The sequence below is a fragment of the Prinia subflava genome, chromosome 23, assembly GCF_021018805.1.
Source record: "Prinia subflava isolate CZ2003 ecotype Zambia chromosome 23, Cam_Psub_1.2, whole genome shotgun sequence".
Taxonomy (NCBI): domain Eukaryota; kingdom Metazoa; phylum Chordata; class Aves; order Passeriformes; family Cisticolidae; genus Prinia; species Prinia subflava.
In genome coordinates, this window is record NC_086269.1 from 6,228,851 (window position 1) to 6,247,837 (window position 18,987).

At 44.9% G+C, this 18,987-nt stretch overlaps 1 protein-coding gene across 7 annotated transcripts in view; it reads right to left on the minus strand.

Annotated features, from left to right (window-relative positions):
* Positions 1–18,987, minus strand: part of PPP1R12B (protein phosphatase 1 regulatory subunit 12B) — a 132,149-nt gene that overhangs the window by 81,045 nt on the left and 32,117 nt on the right. For all 7 annotated transcript variants that reach the window (XM_063418415.1, XM_063418417.1, XM_063418416.1 and 4 more), the window contains exons 2-8: positions 15,122–15,252; positions 13,528–13,646; positions 10,480–10,639; positions 6,452–6,596; positions 4,204–4,278; positions 1,439–1,518; positions 742–881 (exon numbers count right to left, since the gene is read on the minus strand). In XM_063418415.1, coding sequence (XP_063274485.1) covers positions 742–881; positions 1,439–1,518; positions 4,204–4,278; positions 6,452–6,596; positions 10,480–10,639; positions 13,528–13,646; positions 15,122–15,252 — 850 coding nt within the window. The remainder of the gene's footprint in view (positions 1–741; positions 882–1,438; positions 1,519–4,203; positions 4,279–6,451; positions 6,597–10,479; positions 10,640–13,527; positions 13,647–15,121; positions 15,253–18,987) is intronic.

An 18,987-nucleotide genomic window follows, 5' to 3' on the forward strand; every position in this document is an offset into this window, starting at 1 on the left:
GTTTAACCATTAAACACATCACAGTGCAAGATCCATCTGTGTTTGCAGAATATTATGTACAAATAAGTCTTGGCTTACTGTAAAATTAGGTTTCTGTATTTAAACTTTTTGTGCTGCACATAAACACTTTTAAAACTAATTAAGGAAGCCACAGAAATTATGAAAAAGGAATGGGAGTAAGATGGCAGCAATATACTATAATGTAAATGCTACTGCAACTCTGTGTACTTAATCCTTACTTTCCACTATCTTCTGCAATCATTATTCATCACAGCCTGGAACACAGAAATTCCTCACTTCTATAATCACTCAACAGCTTCAGACCTTCATTTTAGACTGATCTGAACACAACAGGCTATTGCCTTCCTACACCTTCACCTGCTTCCCTACCATTCTGCAGCACCTGAAGGATTCTTCTTGAACTGGGCCAACAAGAAAAAAAACCTGTTTAAGAACAAGCTATGGACAGTGTGTTATCTTCAATACATGTGGGATGGAAGTAGGAATTAAAATAGGATCTGAAGGATTTTTTTAAAATAATTATGCTGAGCTGGGAGTCAGCATTTGAATCAGCTTTTTCAGCACAGTAGCTCCAGACTTCTCCAAATTCTGTACATATACACTGGAAGTAAAACTTTCAGCATGTCCTTAACAACTAATTATGTAATTAGTAAAAATAACAACATTAATAATTATAATAGTTAGGCTAGTTATTAAATCCAAGGCTGAAGTAAGTCTTACCTGACTCCTTCTCAGCGTCCGATTCTGAAACTTCATCTTCAGCTTCTTCCTCTTCAGAACTAGAACTGCTTGAGTCCTTGTTCTCTTCCTCAATTTCCATGGACTTCAACGTGTCTTCCTCATAAAGAATCTTCTCTTTGCTGCAAAATAGGAAAGTTTTAGGACTAGGCAAGCAAGTTATCTGAGTTGTACGTCTCAGGAGCACACAGACATGATTTACTATATACAGAAGAAGTGAAGGATAAAATCCATCTACAGACTGAACACTCCAGCACTTCCATCATGGCAAATTTGCCATGGATTCCACTGCCAGTCTCACATTTTCTAATTCTGCAAGCATTTTTTCCATCCACAAAAATGCGATCTCTCCTTTTCTAGTGCCACACAACACAGCAGTTGGGCTGCAGGGCTCTGTGCAACTAAAAGGTGCAGTTCTCAGCCAAAAGATCCAATCGATCCTCAGCCAGAGCAGGAGCTGGAGAACCAAACACCAGTCCAGGCCCTTGTTCCACCACTCACTGGGTATGTTAAGACACAACTAAAACTGTATTTGAGAGTGCTCAGATTAAAAAAAAAAATCATGAAATAAACAGCAGTGAATTGTTTTTGACCCAGCTGAGGCCAGCTGGCTTTGAGAGATGAAGCTCTCCCATTGCTTTCTGGGCAGTCTCTTTTCAACTAAGAGGGAGAGACTTACTTGGTGAAGAGTCTGTTTTGAGGCTTCCCATTCATGTCAGCTTCAATCAGCTTATTTCTTGTCTCCTTCTCACTTCGCAGCTGTTAAAATGTCCAGGAAGATGGGAAGAGAGTGAGGACAGACATTAACCAGCCCCGTCAGCATAACCCAGTCAGCACCACAGCACAAAGTCAGCCCAGCCTCCTTGGACCAAACCACTGCAGATTTGTGTAAGAAGCCATTTGAACAGCAGCACATCTGCAATGGCACTGTGAGCCTTGCACTGGAGCTCCACCAGGGCACAGCACCCAGCATGTCCCTGGAATAAAGCTGCCATTTAATAAAACCTTTGAAGGCACCTGCAGCTGCCTCTGCCGAGACCAGGGATGAACCTTGGCTGCTGCCCAGAGAGGTTGCAGGATCCCTCATCCCTGAAGTGTCCAAAGCGAGGCTGGATGGGGCTTGGAGCACCCCTGGGACAGTGGGAGTTGTCCCTGCCCATGGCAGGAGGTGGGATTGGATGAGCTTTAAGGTTGCTTTCAGCCCAAACCATTCTGGGATTCTGCTGGAGGTCTGTCCACATGTGTGTGTGGCCATGAAATCAGGCTAGATTCAGCTGAAAATCTGTCACCTTTGTGGCTGCTATTTACTTGCTGTCGGAGGAAAGCATTCAAATCTGCCCTGGACAGGCAACCAGGGAACTCCTGTGAGGGTGGGTCACCTCTTAAATCTCTCAAATGCACTCTCATTGCATGAGAATACCTGGGATCACATAGAAATTGAAAGATTTTGTCTAGAGAACAGCAGTATTAATTTTACCACCATCAGAGGACAAAACAGTTCCCAAAAATTGTTTTACTACCTTTTCAGGTACCTTTAGTACCTGAGAAGCACAGAAACAGCTGAGGCAGAAGTAGGGATGGCAGTTAGGGGCTCAATGTAAGGCTGACTCTGATGTGTCATGGCTCACCAGGTTATTCTTTTTCTTTTGACAGCAGCTGACACCAGGCAGAGGAAATAAAAGCACTGTAAATTCTGAATCCTAGAATCCCAGAATTATTTGGGTTGGAAGGGACCTTAAAGCTCATTCAGTCCCACCCCCTGCCATAGACAGGGGCACCTTCCACTATCCCAGGTTGCTCCAAGCCCTGTCCAACCTGGCCTTGGACACTTCCAGGCATGGGGCAGCCACAGATTCGCTGGGCACCCTGTGAAGTGGGAAAAGGTGTATGGATTCCAGTGAAGAGCAAAAATCTGGGGTACAACATTGTTAAACTGACCAAACTGCTGGAGCACAGCAAAGGGAAGTGCAGGAAACCACCTGCTCCATTCACAGGTAATTCAGTAACTGGGAAAAAAATCCAAACCCAAACCAAGTTAATTGCTTCCAGCAAACAAAAATCCCCCCGGTTTTCCAGTAATGCAGCAAATCTGTTAGCAAGGGTGGCACAGTGTTCTGCTTTAGACTGAAAGTATATCTGATTTTGGAAGAGAAATAATGTCATGGAACTGCCTGTTTATCCCTAACAAATACAAGTTTTCTACTTTTAAGTGATAAAAATGGCACATGATAAACACATGATGAATTGGCTTTTCCACTAAAATATCATGTCCACTAAAAAAAGATGTGATAAAATCTGCATTCTTCTGCCCAGTTCTACACTGACTAAATAAATGGAGAAGGCCTTTATATAGTGCTTCCATATAGAGAACAGGGGGGTTGTAGCCTCTGCAAAGCAGCCCTAAAATGGGTGAGCAGTCACTTTCTTTTAAGAAGTGCAGTTATCTGCAAAATCCTGGGTAGTGAGAGAAGGGAATCCAAAATACAATCCTGATAGTATTTATCAACACCTCATTTAGGGAGAAGCTGATTAATTTTTAAGAAGTTCCTGTGAATACTAAGGTTGCTATTTGAGGATGGCAGCAGCTGTGTTGTGATCAGAGTTGGAGTTCTAACCACCCACATTGTCAGTTCCTGAAAATCCTTTCCTGGGGTTTATTAGCAGTGTTCCCATTCTGTCTGTTTGTGAACCCAATGTTTTAAGTGATACTTACAAAATTTTAGTTCTTTTTGAACGAAGGTTAGCTTGTTTTTCAGAAGCACCCAAATGAGATAATTGAGTGGACCAGATGAAATAGGAAAAAAATCAATCCAAACCAAACTTTCTGGCTTGACAACTGCCCTTACTTTGAACAAGATATATTTTGCTTTCTTTTTTTTATGTCGACCTTTGGCTTATAATTCCTTCCAATATCACCACTGCACTATGAAATGGCAATTTAATATGGTTTTGAAACCACCCATTTTTTCAGTCCAGAATTCCCTGAAGTGTGTAATTTCTTCTTCCTCAATCCAAAGCCTCCCTATTGTAAGAGACAGACATGGTAACAGATCTCTTTCTCAACACTGACACTGTAATTCCCTGGATGCAAACACAAAGCTGACTTGGGTAATCACTCATTAACAACAGAGCAGTTTGATGCTAGAGAGCCTGCCTGCAAACAAAGCAACTGCAGAATAATAATAATTACAAAGAGGAACACAAATTCCTTACCAGTTCCTATAATTCTGCATGCCATCACACTAGTGACCTCCTTGCTGCAGTCATTCAGTTATCTAGATTTCTAGCTATGAAAAATATTGCTGTGATTAAAGATTGCAAATGAGTAACTAAAGAAAATAGCTGGGCCTCAGCTTCCTGCATCTGTTGGCACCATATGTCTTGGAGAACACCCATGTGTGAAAAGGTAATTGAAGAGGTGGAAAATGATCTCCAGAAACTCACCACAGTCTGTTTCTTCTGCAGCATTTCTAAATGCTCCACAAGTCCCTCATCAGCAACATCGAAGGGCGTCTGGCCCTGGTGCAGTGAGAGAACACAAGAGAATATCTGAGATGGCACAGTGGTAATATTCCAAAAAGTCCTATTTACCAGTGCATATGCTCCACATCTTCCCTCCCCAAATGGTGAATTACACTCTTGTTTCACTCCAGAGGAAACCCATGTGACAGTGATCATGGAATCACAGAATCATTTTGGGTGGAAAAGACCTCTAAGATCATTTTTATATTCAGTGAGCAACTTTTACCAGGGCAGTGCAGCTCCCTGGTTGTTGCTGCTCAAATCCAATAGCCAGAACTATACTTGAGTTTTCATGTTTGTAAAAAGGACACTCTTGTACTGCGAGGGAATGTGATCAACCTCTTCTTATATTAGATATTAGAAAAAGGCTCTTCCCCAGAGGGTGCTGGGCACTGCCCAGGCTCCCCAGGGAATGGGCACAGCCCCAAGACTGCCAGAGCTCCTGGAGTGTTTGGACAATGCTCCTAGGGATGCCCAGGGTGGGACTGTCAGGATGTCTGTGCAGGTCTGGGTGGGACTAGATGGTTCCTTTGGATCCTTTCCAGCTCAGGATATTCCTGATTCCATGTTACTTTATCATCATGTATTTAAACATTCTGAAAGGCTGCCAGCAAGCCAAAAAATTTGGGATCCATCTCCACATCCATGGGCATTCATAAACTAAAACACACCAGGAAAAATACTCTAGGGCACAAACCAAGAAATTGGTTACATTTTCAGCATAACTAAAGCTCTAAATGCCATTTCATTAAAAACCTGATGATTACAGGTCAAAAATACAAGGTAGCCTTTCCCATCTGACCCAACAAGGAGACAATTCTGGATTGGAAGGAGCAGGTAATGCATGAAATAGAACCATGACTGTTTCTTTTCAACTACAGAATGATACAAAACCCCACACACATTCCAAACTCTTTGGAAAAGCACCTGATGGCATTGAAACAGAAAAGACTCCCCATATTTTGGGTGCCAAAGAGCTCACCAGGCTGAAAGGTCTCGTCCACAGGGCATTTGTGTTCCAGCAATTTCCAGCACAGCTGAATGCACTTGAACACACAGGGCCCTCTCTTATCACATCCTCTGCCTGCCTCATCCCCTAGTGCTCCTCCAAGCAAATCCAGCCTTCTCTCCACCCCCAGAGGCTGCCATGGCACACCTGACCCTGGTCCAGTGGGAAGCAGCTCACAGACCAGTGTGAACATCCCAACAGAGATAGGAATACCAAGAGCAGCCCTGGACAAGCCCCTGAAAATCAATGGGCTCTTCAAGGAAAAACCTGCAACTATGAGAAAGGAAATGTTTTTGCACTTTTTCCTCCATCCTATTTTCTTCACTCATGTCTCACAAATCTTCAATTTCCTTTTTTATTACCAATATGTAGAACAGGGAGGATTTAAAGCTGCCAGTTTCTCATGGGTTCACTTGCTTTCAGTGCCTTATATCTTAATATTAGTATATTATTTTGCACTCCAAGACTGTTTTTTTGCTGCCGTTTGATTTCTCAGGGTTACACTAACTCAGGATGGCACAGATCAGCCCCTATCCCTTCTTACAAGCTCAGTCTGAAAAGTTTAGTCAGGTCACGTTTCCCATAATATTTGAAATTTCTTCTGCCTTCTGCAAGTCAAGATTCCTCATATACTGATGTACTTAAACTATCCAGTGCACAGGCAAGGAGAACTGCTATGACTTTGTCATGTAGTTGGATTGTGATGTTGGATCTCTTATGAGACCCCACATGGATCTCTGTGTCCAGCTCCAGAGCTCTCCTCTCAGGACAGACATGGGACCAGCATGGAAAGAATCCAGAGGACACCACTAAACTGACCACAGGGCTGGAGCCCCTCTGCTTTGGAACCAGGTTGGGAGAACTGTGGCTGTTCAGCCTGGAGAAAAGAAGGCTCCAGGGAGACCTCAGAGCCCCTTCCAGTGGCTAAAGGAGCTCCAGGAGAGCTGGAGAGGGACTGGGGGGACAGTCCTGGCTGGACTGGGCTTGGAGCAACCTGGGCTAGTGGAAGATGTCCCTGCCCATGGCAAGGACTGGAATGAGACGAGTTTTAAGGTTCCTCCAAACTCAAACCAGTCTGGGGTTCTATGATCCCATGATCATGCAGCAGGCAAGTCTATATTAATCTAGCTACAGAATATCCTGCATTAGTTGTGTACTGACCAGCTTGTTCCTGACGTCCATGTCACACAGAGCCTCAGCCAGGATGGAACACGCTTCCTTCACTCCCCAGTGAGCAGCAGCATGGAGTGGAGTCCAGCCATCATTGTCCTGGACGTTCAAATTAAACCCAGCCTGGATCAGGAGCCTGAGGAAAGCAGCAGGATTGATCTCTGCCGATCAGGAATGACTTCCTGACAGAGCAGTCTCCCCTGTTAGGCACCAAGTGGGCAGCCTGGCTCCCTAACAGCCAGGAGCTTCTGGACTTGTTTATTAATCAAAGCAAAATCCCATTTGACGTGCTCGAAACTTTAATGGAAAGGGCATTGAATGAAAAGTGGCTTTGATGTAAAACCTGCTGGAACATGTCAAACTGATAAGGTTCCCTTTCAGCATGTCCTGAACTGGGAGAACACCTTGACTTCTCATCTGGCATTGGTGACCCAGTCTGAACTCCTGCTCCAGCAGAGGAGAGAGTCTGGACTGGTTCAGGCACTGAGTGCACAAACAGCATTCCTGCAACTGCCATCCCTGTGCCAGGCAGCCAAGCACAGCACCTGCCTGGAGAGGGACACTTGGGAACTGGAACTCAAGCTGGGTTCTCTGAGAGCACAAGGCCACAGTGTGGGGTGGTCCACAAGGAGACTAACAGGACTGCCAGGGAAGCATCAGTGATGTTGACAGAGGTAAAATCTGTACGCCAAACAACCCTCATTTGGATTAAACAACCCCAGATGCATTTTTTCAGAGTAGCCCTTGCACAGTTCAAGCAAATCTTCCACAAGTGAACTTGCCTGGGATCTCCTTTCCTTACTCTCACTGCTGTGTCCCTTTCACCCTCCCTTTGCCATCAGAGAAGAACACTGGTGTTTCACAGCACCTGGAACTTGAATATTTAATACCAAAACAAACAAAAGAGGGTTGGGGTATTCTGGGGCTCCATGTGCACACTGCTGTGGCAGTGAGCAGGTGAGAGCACTGAGCAGCTCCTGTATCAAAACTATCATCCAAGTTGCTTAAATATTGACGAATATCTCAGGGGAATTCCGTAAGTCTGGTAAAACTGCTCCTGAACATTTCCATTGGGGGAAATTCCCCCATCCAGAGCCACCATTGCACAGCAGGAGGGAAATCCAGCACGACCCTAACATGGCACCAATAGCTTGGAAACTTCTGCAGCTTTACACCAATGTGCTACTGTGCTAAATAAAACACAGTCACAGCAGAGCAGCTGTGGGCTTCTCTGTGAAAGAAATTGTAAATTAGGTGCTGAGTTTCTGTTGATTTTCCAGCTGGCAGGAGGGAGAAAACAGAGCTGCTAAGAGACTCAAGGTCACAGACAAATTCCATGTCTCATTTAGTGTTAGCTGGCTCTTGGCTGTCAGCCTCTTTGGTTTAAGTCACTAAAGCTCTGGATTTGAACTTCTGCACAGCCATCACATACACAGAGTGAAACAATGTCAACTTGCTGTGAGATGTGTTTATCATTACCACAATTAATGCCAAGGAGAGACTGTCCAGAACTAAGTCATCCTGCACACACTGAACTTCATCAAGGAGCACTGGATACACAATCCTTCCCTGAACTAATCATGGGACCAACACCTCAAATTCAGAGATATTACATTTCTATTCACATGAGCTGAGTTAGATTGCTGTTCTTGAGCACAGTACAGGCACAGAGAGCTCATCACTCAATTATAAGTTCTGATGACTGAATACAAATCAGAAACATGAAGTACAATAAAATGCTTGAACTTGATATGAAACAGCTCTTCAACATCAAATCATGTCACTTAAAATAATGAAATTTAGGACCAAGATAGATGAATACTTCCAGAATGGATTTTAACATGAGCAACAGAGTAAGCTTGTGTGTTGGTCATGCACAGCCTGGTTTTTGGTAGCAGAGGGGCACAGAGGTGGCTGCTGTGAGAAGCTGCTGGAAGCTTCCATCATGTCTGGCAGAGCCGGTCCCTGATGGCTCTGGAGATGGACATGCTCCTGGACAAGCTGGGCCAATGAGAGAGGCTGGTAACGCCTTTGTGACAACAGATTTAAAAGGAAAATCCAAACAAAGTGGGCATGTGCAGTTTTTCTTCTTGTCAGAGAAGACGAGGGGGTCAGAACATGTGAGGGGAACAACACGGAGACACCAAGGGCAGTGGGGAAGGAGGGGCAGGAGCTGCTCCAGGCACCAGAGCTGAGATTCCTCTGCAGGCTGTGGTGATGGCCACGGTGAAGCAGCTGTGCCTCTGCAGCCCATGGGGATCCACGAGGATGCAGAGATCCACCCACAGACCATGGGGGATGCAGAGATCCACCCACAGACCATGGGGGATGCAGAGATCCACCCACAGCCCATGAGGATCCACAGGGAATGCAGAGATCCACCCACAGCCCATGGGGAATGCAGAGATCCACCTGCAGCCTGTGGGGCAGGTGCTCACACTGGAGCTGGTGGATGCCTGGAGGAGGCTGTGATCCAGTAGAAGACCTGGTGGAGAGGGAGTGCCCTGCTTCCAGGCTAGAGCAGCCTGTCCTTGGAGGACAGCACTCCATGGAGAGACCCACGCCACAGCAGTTTTGGGAGGACTGTTTGCCTGTGGGGGGAATTCACATTGCAGCAGTTTTGGGAGAATTGCTGCTTGTGAGATTGGACCCACACTGGAGAATTTCATGGAGAATTGTCTTCTCTGGAAAAGACCCCACAGTCTCACAAGGGAAGGACACCTATCCCAGAGCAGTGGAAGAAAATCTTGGTGATGAACTGCTCAAAACCCCATGCCCTGTCTCCTTGTGCTGTTGGTGGGAAGGAGGGAGTGGCTGGGGGGAGAAGGTGTTTTAAAGGCTTATTTTACTTTTCATTATCCTCCTCTGACTCTGTTAGTAATAAATTCACTTTGCAACTTTAGGTTGAGCCTGTTTTGCCCTTGAAGTGTTTTCTCCCAGTCCTTATCTCAACTCATGAACCCTTTGTTAATTTTTTTCTCTCCTCTGCCCAGCTGTGGGAGGGGAGGGTAAGTGAGCGACTCTCGACTGGCCTTGGGCAGTGTCAAACCATGACACCCCGTAAAGACTATTTACAAGAGCATGTAGTAACAAGATAAGGAGTATAGATTCACACAGAAGACAGGTTTAGATTAGATATGAGGTAAAAATTCCTCCCTGTCAGGGTGCTGACACAGGTTGGTGGCACAGGTTGCCTAGAGAAGCTGTGGCTGCCCCATAACTCGAAGTGTTCAAGGCCAGGTTGGATGAGCTTGGAGCAACCTGGAATAGAGGAAGGTGTCCCTGCCCAAGGCAGGGAGTGGGACAAGATGAGCTTCAAGGTTCCTCCCAATCCAACCCAGTTTGGGATTCCATGAGCTCTATGTTCATGGGCAGCTCCCCCCACACATGAAGCGCAGGGAAGAAAGCTTTATTGGCAGAAAGCCCAATTTGACATTACCTGTAACAATATTAATGTTTTTTACCAGGAAATGATACACTGGACAAGTTTATATTCATAATAATCTTGTTAGTGCCAGGGCAGCAGAGCTGTCAGGTGCTGGAATCCCTCTGTCACTGCAGGAACAGTAGCATGAAGGGGCAAAGGACAGTGAGACAGGGGTGCACACTGCATTTTCCCACCAGACTGGCCATGTTTGTGACTGTCATGCAGTGTGTGTTGTCACTTGGTATATCAAAATTATACTTTTATCCCCTAATAATGTTTAACTTGCTAGTCCTAAAACTATTAACCTAACAGGGAAAATCAGACCTTGTGATTAGAAAAATTAGAGACCTTCTAATTTATGCCTTACTCTCCGAAAAGCTTTCATTACTTCAAAAAGGTCTGGAGGTGAAAGAGAATCTTCCAGTCCTTGTGTATTTCTGGGTGAACCACTGTGGTTGGACACATAAAACCACAGAACCTTTTCAGAAATAACAGCCTGAAAATCTCAGTATGGAACAAATTTCTCTGAATGTAAAGCAAGATGTCTTCTTCAGCCTTAATTTCATGCATCAGCCCGGGGAGGAGCTCCTACCTCATGACTTCAGAATAGCCCTTGGCTGCAGCAACATGAAGAGCTGTGGCTCCTGTCCGAGGCTGCTTTATATCCTCAATTCTCCCACTGTTCAGCCACTGCCGAGCATCCTGGAGCATTTGCTGTTCCTCTTCTTTCCTTGACAGCTCTAGGTCTATACCTGAGGGAATGAAGCACAGAAGAACAGATGAACAAGTGATGAAAGCTCTGAAGTACTTGTTACACTTACCCTATACTCCATTTGCTATAAAAAATTAGTAAACTATTTCTGATCTTCCAAAAAACAATCAGCAAAAGCCTCTTCTGTGAACTGGGAGCTCCTGTGTCATTGACAGAGACTTCAAAAACTGTCTGAATTAAAAATTTTGAAAGTGGGCCGGTGGTTGCAGCCCAGTCCAATTAACTAAAAGCTCAGCTGTGCATTAAAGGTAGAAGGATGAGTTCTGCATGGGCTGTGTCCCAGACTGAAACAACAGAGTCACAAACAACAGCTTAACTGACTGAATTGACTTGTAGTGAGGGTTTAATCTACAGGGAAGGTCTGAGGATCCTCAGATGTCTCCTGCAAGCACAAGGATGCCAGCTCTGTGCTCACTCCATATTCACGACACTGCACGGGACACACACAGGGATCTGCAGTGCTCCAGAGGCATTCATGACACGCAGGCTCAGAAAAGTATTGAGTTATTCCACTGAGTAGCAAACCTCCAGATTCTGACAAAACACAATTTGAAATAATTTTCGCATTAGAAGGCCAGAAGAAATCTACTCTGATGGCCTAAGTGACTGCTTAGGGGCAGTGGAGATGAGGAGAGGCAGGGAGATGATGTGGAGAGGGAGGCGTGTCTGGCTGGCAAACTGTGTCAGCTGTCATTAAACCAGTGAGAGGCAAAATCAACTTTGACTTGTTTTCCTAAGTGGAGTTTTCACAGTAATGAGATCACAGAAGGACAATATATCAATCACAAGTATTGATACTGATCCAAACAAGATTAATCAGAGTGGAACTCTCTGACTCAGTGAAACACATAAATTAGAAGATGACAAATCTCAAAAATCAAGAAGAGTCCTGAAGAGCAAGTGTCCCTACGGATTATTACTTTCAGTATAAGAATGACATGATTGCCAATTAAATTATGGGGCATTAGGTTTAAAACAGAACCAAGGAAAACACTTAACTCAAGAGTCTGAGCTGTGAGACCCACTGTAGCAGGATTTTGCAAAGATCAGAAATAAACTGGCTTCAGACCAAGGACTAGACAAGTTTGTAGCTATTACACACAATTGCTGAACATGTTGGAGTTCCCAAGGAGGGCTGCACGAGCTCAGGAAACAGAAAGCCATGGAGCACTCACAAGTACACAGAAAGCCAGTTTGGCTCAGGAATTTCTGGAGGCACAGTGGCTGGAGGTTGGGAGGGGAATTGTACACAGTTGAGCTGTTATTACAGTCTGCAGCAGGCATCTGCTCATAGCCCCCACTGAGGACAGGCTGCAGAGCTGGACAGATGCTTATTTAAAGTTCAAGCCCATTTCCTCCAGCAGTTATGATCCTTTAAACTGTGTGATTGGAATCTTCTCAGTGGAGACAGATGGTTGTTTCAGGGCATCTTAGCAGGACACCACTAATGTGGTGAGGCAATGCAAGCAGAAGCCCAAAGAGTGTCAGGCAAAATACTTGCAGGTGAGGCAGAATTACTGCCTTGATGTCCTGTAGGATTTCAACCACATTACTGCCATTTAGGGAAGCTGAAGGTGCACAAGTCCACAGAACCTGGTGAGATGCATCTATGGAGCATCCAAGGGAGTTGGCAGAGGAAGTGCCTAAGTTACTCTCATATTTGAGAAGTTGTGGCAGTCTGGTGAAGTTCTCACAGACTGGAAAATAGGAAACAACCCCCATTTTGAACAGGGAAAAGAGGAATACCTGGGGCACTACAGGCCAACTGGCCTCTCCTGTGTGCACAGTAAAATCATGGAGCAGATCCTCCTGGAAACTGTGGTAAGACCCATGGAAAGTAAGGTGGTTATTGGTGACAGCCAGCCTGGCTTCTCTGAGGGCAAGTTGTGTCTGACAAACTTGGTGGCCCTGGAGCATTAACACAGATGACAAAGCAGCAAGGGACTGGTTCCTTCCTAACTACACCTTAAAAAATAAAGTCACCACCATGTGTCAGAATGTATCTGATAAAGGGACTGGATTCAATCTAGCATGCAAGCAAGCCCCCAAAACCTGCAGGAATAAAATAATCCAGACAGGAAAGAGTCTTTTGGGGGTCTGTAGCCCAAACACACACTCCAAGGAGGGTAACTTCAAAGCCAGATCAACCAGCTCAGACACAAATGCAGTTGAGCTTTGACTATGTCCAACGATGGAAGTTCCAGGAACTCCCTGGGTTCCTTTTCCAACACTCTTGATGAAATTCATAGACATGATTTAAACTTCTCACACACATATGCAAATTTTCAACCAGTGAAACTCCCAAATGAATTCTGTGAGTACGAAAAAAAATTTAGACTGATAAAGCATTTCTTTATGTTAACATCAGTCCAAAACTATAGCCAGGGATGTTTGTGCAGGGACAGCCTGGAAAGCAGCTCCTCAGCCAGGCACACCTGATAAGAAAGGGAATACAGCAGAAGAAATCTAGGGAAACATTAGGATAAAGCATGTCACTCCAAGCCTGGAATATTCATTTCCTGGTCCCTGCCTTTGGTATTCCCATAAATCTCACCTCGGTTTTATAAAGCCTTAGTGAAACAAGACGTTTCATTGATATCTGAGGTCAGAATTTAATCTCACTTTAAAAGTTACTAGACCTGATGAATCAAATTTCAGGACTGTGGTGCCTTGCTTTGAAGAATCCCGAGGACAGAGACCACAAACCTCCTGCATCTGCTTCACTGTCCTGACAGCAAAGCAAAATTTGTCTGCTGCATCCTGGGCCAGATCTCAGCTCTCTTCACCAACAGACAGTAAGGGCAGCAGAATTCCCATACAGAAACTCTTAGGAGTCCCAACTCTCCGATATTCAAGCCCTTCCTTTACCTTGTTTCTTGACTTGCTCCAGAAGCAGGTCCTTCATGGCCGCCTCCTCCGCGATGTCAGACGGGACCTCCCCCTCACTGTTCACAGCAGCCACGTTGGCCCCGTGGCTGATCAGGTACCTGCAGCAAGGACACCCAGGCCAGCACGTCACACCTCATGTGCTTGGCTTCAGAGCAATGACACAGTCATCCAAACAGCACCACAAAGTATCTGCCTTTCTCATGCAAGTTCAATTACCAAATGAGGACCTTGTTCTTAGCCAATTTCTAGACTAAAAACGTTCATTGTAAATGCAAAGTCCTTGCTCAAAGGCTCACAGTTTTCTTTCTCCACAGTTAAATACCCCTGTTCTTGCATTAATCTGGTTGATCATCCTTTTTTTTTAAGGAAAGAAGATTATTCTAATTTTAAAATAGTCTCATCAAGTATCATCAATTATTGAATTTGTCCTCTTGTAACTTTAAAGTTCATTGAAGAACAACAGACATCTTCTTTGGCTTGTACATCTTTTATTCAGTAAAATTCTGAGAAGTAAAAGAAGTATCTGTTTAAGCACACAAATATAGGAGAGTGAGGTTGCCTGGTTTTATAATTTATTTTCAATGCATTTAAGAAATAGTTATCTTAACTCCAATTTTGGAAACTTTCTGGTAGCTGTGGCGGACTAAATATAGAAGCACAGTTTGTCTAGTAAAGAATAAAGGGTTGGTGCTGTCAAGGTTTCAGCCTGAAAAAAAGGAGTCTCAGGAGGAATGTTCTCACTCTCCACAACTTCCCGACAGCACAGTGCAGCCAGGTAGAGGTCAGGCTCTGCTCCCAGGGAACAAGGGACAGTACAAGAGGAAATGACCTCAAGCTGCATCAGGAGAGGTTCAGGCGAGAGAAAATTCTTTTTGGAAATAGTGTTCAGGCCCTGGCACAGCTGCCCCAGGCAGTGGTAAAATCACTATCCCTGGAAGTGTTCAAAACTGGATGTGGCACGCGAGGTTTCGTGGTGAACACATTGGTGGTGCTGGATTGACAGCTGAACTTGAAAGTCCCCACTTAACCACAGCATTGCTCACACCAGTCTGTCTGTGGTAAGGAAATGTAGTCACAGAATCCCAGCCTGGTTTGTGTCGGAAGGAACCCAAAAGCCCATCCAGTCCCAGCCGTGCCATGGGCAGGCACACTGTCCACTGGACCAGGCTGCTCCAAACCCTGTCCAAGCTGACCTTGAACACTTCCAGATATGGGGTGGCCACAGCTGCTTTGTGCAACCTGTGTCAGGGCCTCAGCGCCCTCACAGGGAGGAGCTTCTTCACTCCACATCCCTGTATCAGCTGTCCTATTTCCTTTTTGCTTGGCATTTTAGCTAAATTATCTAATGAATCATAAGAAAATTTAATGGCAACAGCCAAAGGCAACCAGTTGAAGGCTTCACATTAATCCTCAGAAGTTCAGAATTCAATACCAAGGGAAAAGCACCTGCTTTCAGCATTGCTATCCAAAGCATTGTACAAGGCTCAGAGTATTCATTACCTGTGTACCTGCTCTGAACAGAAAGGCACAGGGAAGTGTTATAAATACCCAGAATAGCCCCAAACTCACTCACTCTGCTATGTTCAGGTAGCCACATGATGCCACTGCATGAAGAGGGGTCCAGCCCTCGTTGTCTTGCTGGTTCACATTGGCTCCATTTTCTACTAGGAACTTCACCATGTCCAGGTTCTCATCAATACAGGCCTGAGGGAAGATGGGAACGGATGTCCAAGGGTGGAAGGATTGAAGGGAAAAGGAAGAGAAAAAAAAAAAAGTTGGTGTTGGTGTTACATCAAACGTACAACCCTCACTGACAGCAGGCAATATCAGGTTGAACTTCCCATGCTGTGAGCAATCACACCTTAAAGCTTAGGGTAACTTCAAATTGTGAACTAAAACAAATCTCAGAACTTTCAGAAATTAATTGTAATTCGGAGTTCCCAGATAGACAACCTCTGAATTTGCTCAATCTTCACTTTTCACCACTGATCTCTTTCTCCCACACAGTTCCCTCCCCACAGCGGTGATGCTGAAATGATGGATCTGTGTTAGTTTTAGGTACAGCATCAAATCCCTCTAAGCAAGGCAAGCTGTGCATTTACTTAGATTATACCTGTCCTCAAAATGTCAGTGAATAAAGGTTGTAACAATGAACACAATGAGGTCTCACTAGGGGCAGGGATGAGAAGGGAAAGCAGCAGCTCCAGGAGCCAGACTAGAGCAGCTCAGTTACAGAGGTAATCAATGCAAAAGCAGAGCTCTAGAGAACTTAGTATCTCCTTTATTCAGCAGTAGCTCTTTGTTTTCCTGAGTCTAACACAGGGAACTTTCCTTGTTTGTTCTACAGCCCCATGAGCTGTTGAAGAGAATGACAGCCCTTGATAAGCTGCTGTATTCATTCCTGAGCCAGCATTTATAGAAAGCTCTTGGAAGTTGCCAGAAGAAAACCTAGCTTGATTTTCAAGTCTCAGCAGTTCTGTTGGGTGGAATTCCTCCTTCCTCAAATTCCTGGCTCCAGCACGTTCTGCATTGCATTTACAGTTCACTGGAAGCTGCTATTCAAGGATGAGCTGGCAACTTAATACACACATCAAATGCTTGTGCCTCTGCTGGGAAGCACGGGGCATGGCCAGGAGGTGCAAGGACTGCTTTTTACTACATGTCCATCCCCAGGCAGAAACACAGTTCCTCATTACTAGAGAGGGAAACAGCTTGTCCAGAATTCCTCCAAAATCCCAACATTTGATCCTTTTGCATAGCTTGATGTGGGCATGTCTGTTGTTTACAGCAGTCAGGTGACTCCAAAATGATCCATCTAGAACAAGCAGCACTGACTATCTATCCATTCCTGTCCCAGCAAGGAATAAAAATGAGGAAATCCTTTAGAACCAATATCCACACACCCCAAAAAGAAACAATCTTGGTTTATCAACATGTTCATCTCTGTTGCACTGCTCATGTTAAATGAGAGGCATGTCCTGGACCAGGACAACCAGCCCTTGCTATTTTTACTGCAAGGACAGTTGGACTGGATGATCCTTGTGGAGCTTTTCCGACTCGGGACACTCTAGGATTCTCAGTGCAAATCCCAAACTGCCTACTTAGGAAACAATCACTCCTCCATCTGCTTGGTTCACAAGTAGCCATGCACAAGCTCAGCTTTGAAACCTCCAAGAAATACATTCCAGATAACGAACTCCTAGTGCAGGTACTCAGCAAATATGATATAACACAGGGAACATCCATGGCACTGGAAAAGGATGCACCATGAGCAGGCTCAAGTCTCAGCTGAGCCTGTACTGAAGCATCAGTGTGTTTCCTGGCCCTGCTTGAGACTAGTTTACCTAAACCTTGGCCAGAAAAGCACAAGCAGAAGTCTAGAAGTCGTTTACTTCAGGGGCTGCTCCAAACCCAGAATGGCTGAGCCTGATTGGGACTGGTTCCATCTTCCCTGCTCAGTCAATCAACACTCTCCCATCCTCAGGACCAAAACAGTTTTGTCCTGTAAAACTTGTTCTGAGGGGCTTCTCTTAGATTATTTCAAGCAGTGAAGTTGGGAAAAAAACCCCAAACAAACCAACACAAAAAATCTTGGGAACTGAAGAGCACCTCCATTAAGTTGGGGGAGCCCCAGGTCCAAGCATGATGGGGCAGGACATGGTTACATCTCAGCAATGTGAATGCAAACCAGGTTCTAACACCAGTCTCAGGAGCAAGCTTTTGGTCTTCTTTAAGTTTATGTGGTCTGATGCCCTGCCCAAAACAGGGCTAAATCTTGTTAGATCACACTGCTCAGGGTCTGCTTCAGTTCAGTCTGCTGGGATGGAGACTCCCTATCCCCATGCTTACCCACCCCCTCTGTGGGTAATTCTTCTCACAATCTAATCAGAATTTTTCTTGCAATTTGTTCCTTCTGCTTCAGCAACACGAGCAGCCTCCAAGTGTCAGCAGGTGATGGTGGGAGGGAACACAAGCCAAATACTCCTACTGTCCAGGAGAACTACTGCATGCCCAATATGCATTTGATTAATTGTAAGACATACTATAGAAAGGATAAACGCCTGATTTCTATAATCTGTCAAACTACACAAACAAATCTATTAATGTCTTCTGTCTGTACCAATGCACCGAAACTCAGCAAGAAGGCAAAGGATGTGATGCATGCAGAGGTGGGCATGGAAACACGCAGATCCATAATAATCCCTCTTCAGCTCACAGAGAAATTCTTTGAGGATTCAAGTCTGATCCTGCAAAACTCAGATCGAATCTCTGTTTTACTACCACTCATATTTACTGTGATTTACTTCAAGCTTTCCCTCAACACACTTCACATGAACTGCACTTAACATCTTCCTGATGAATTACTTACATTACCTGGGAACACCACCAGTCTTGACTTCATCTAAAAGCACACTGCTCTGGAAATAGCCAGGAAAGGTTTGCCCACGCAGTGCTTTTCTTTTGGGCACAATCCCTTCTGGCTGCCCACAGCACTGGAGCCTCACAGAGGAATTTTATCAGCCAAGGCAGCAAGGTGGATGGATGGTTCCTGCCTGTGCACATGCACTACTCTGCTGGGTTTGTTCAAGTGTTACCTATAGCTCGAGTGTGAATCTAAATGTAGACTGAAGAATGTCTCTAGAGCATGAGCTTTGTACATATTTGACAGAGAATTATATTTACATTGTTTATCAAATACATCTGCATAGTTTGGGAATCAGCCAAGGGAAAAGCACGGTTCTTTCTCTAGCCACTGAACTCTACAGTTAAATGCCTGTTTCAATGCATAAAAGAGCCCCTGTCACTCCAGTAAATTTCTCTGTTATTGGTCTTGCTGTTGTGCTGGTCCCCACCCTGTCTGGTTCTGATAGAACCAGCAGGATAATGGTATCAATCCCCACCTGTTCCTACACTGAAATGGGCCACGATTTGCCTCTCCTGGCTCCTGCAGAGAGCAATCAATGATGAGGAGTCAGGGCTCTGTGGGTGCTGACTGCCCCAGGGACTCCCAAGGGAGCCAGGACCATTTAATACTTGCTGTCTGCACTAACCACCAAGAGAAAGCCAAATGCAAAGGTGGACTATCCTTAATGGAGCAGCAGAGTACTCTTTAAGATGTAACAGAAATAACCCTCCTCCTCTCTTCTGTAGTTCATGAAAAGCTGCTGTTCATGGTATGTGATCAAGGAAAAGCTGCTCTTACAGCTATGTGATCCAGCCATGGAACACTGCCTAGCAAACACTGATTTTAGTACGAGCTGATGACACAGGAATGGAACTGAGACAGAGTAGAGTCACATGAACAGTTTAAGTGATAAGTGTGACCAATGTTAGGCCTACCTGAAATACCAAAATGCAAGGGTTTTTTGCATTGTTGTATGCAACTAATTACATTGGCTGAGATTTGGAAAAGTGAGGTGGAAAAGCAATTTCTAAAAC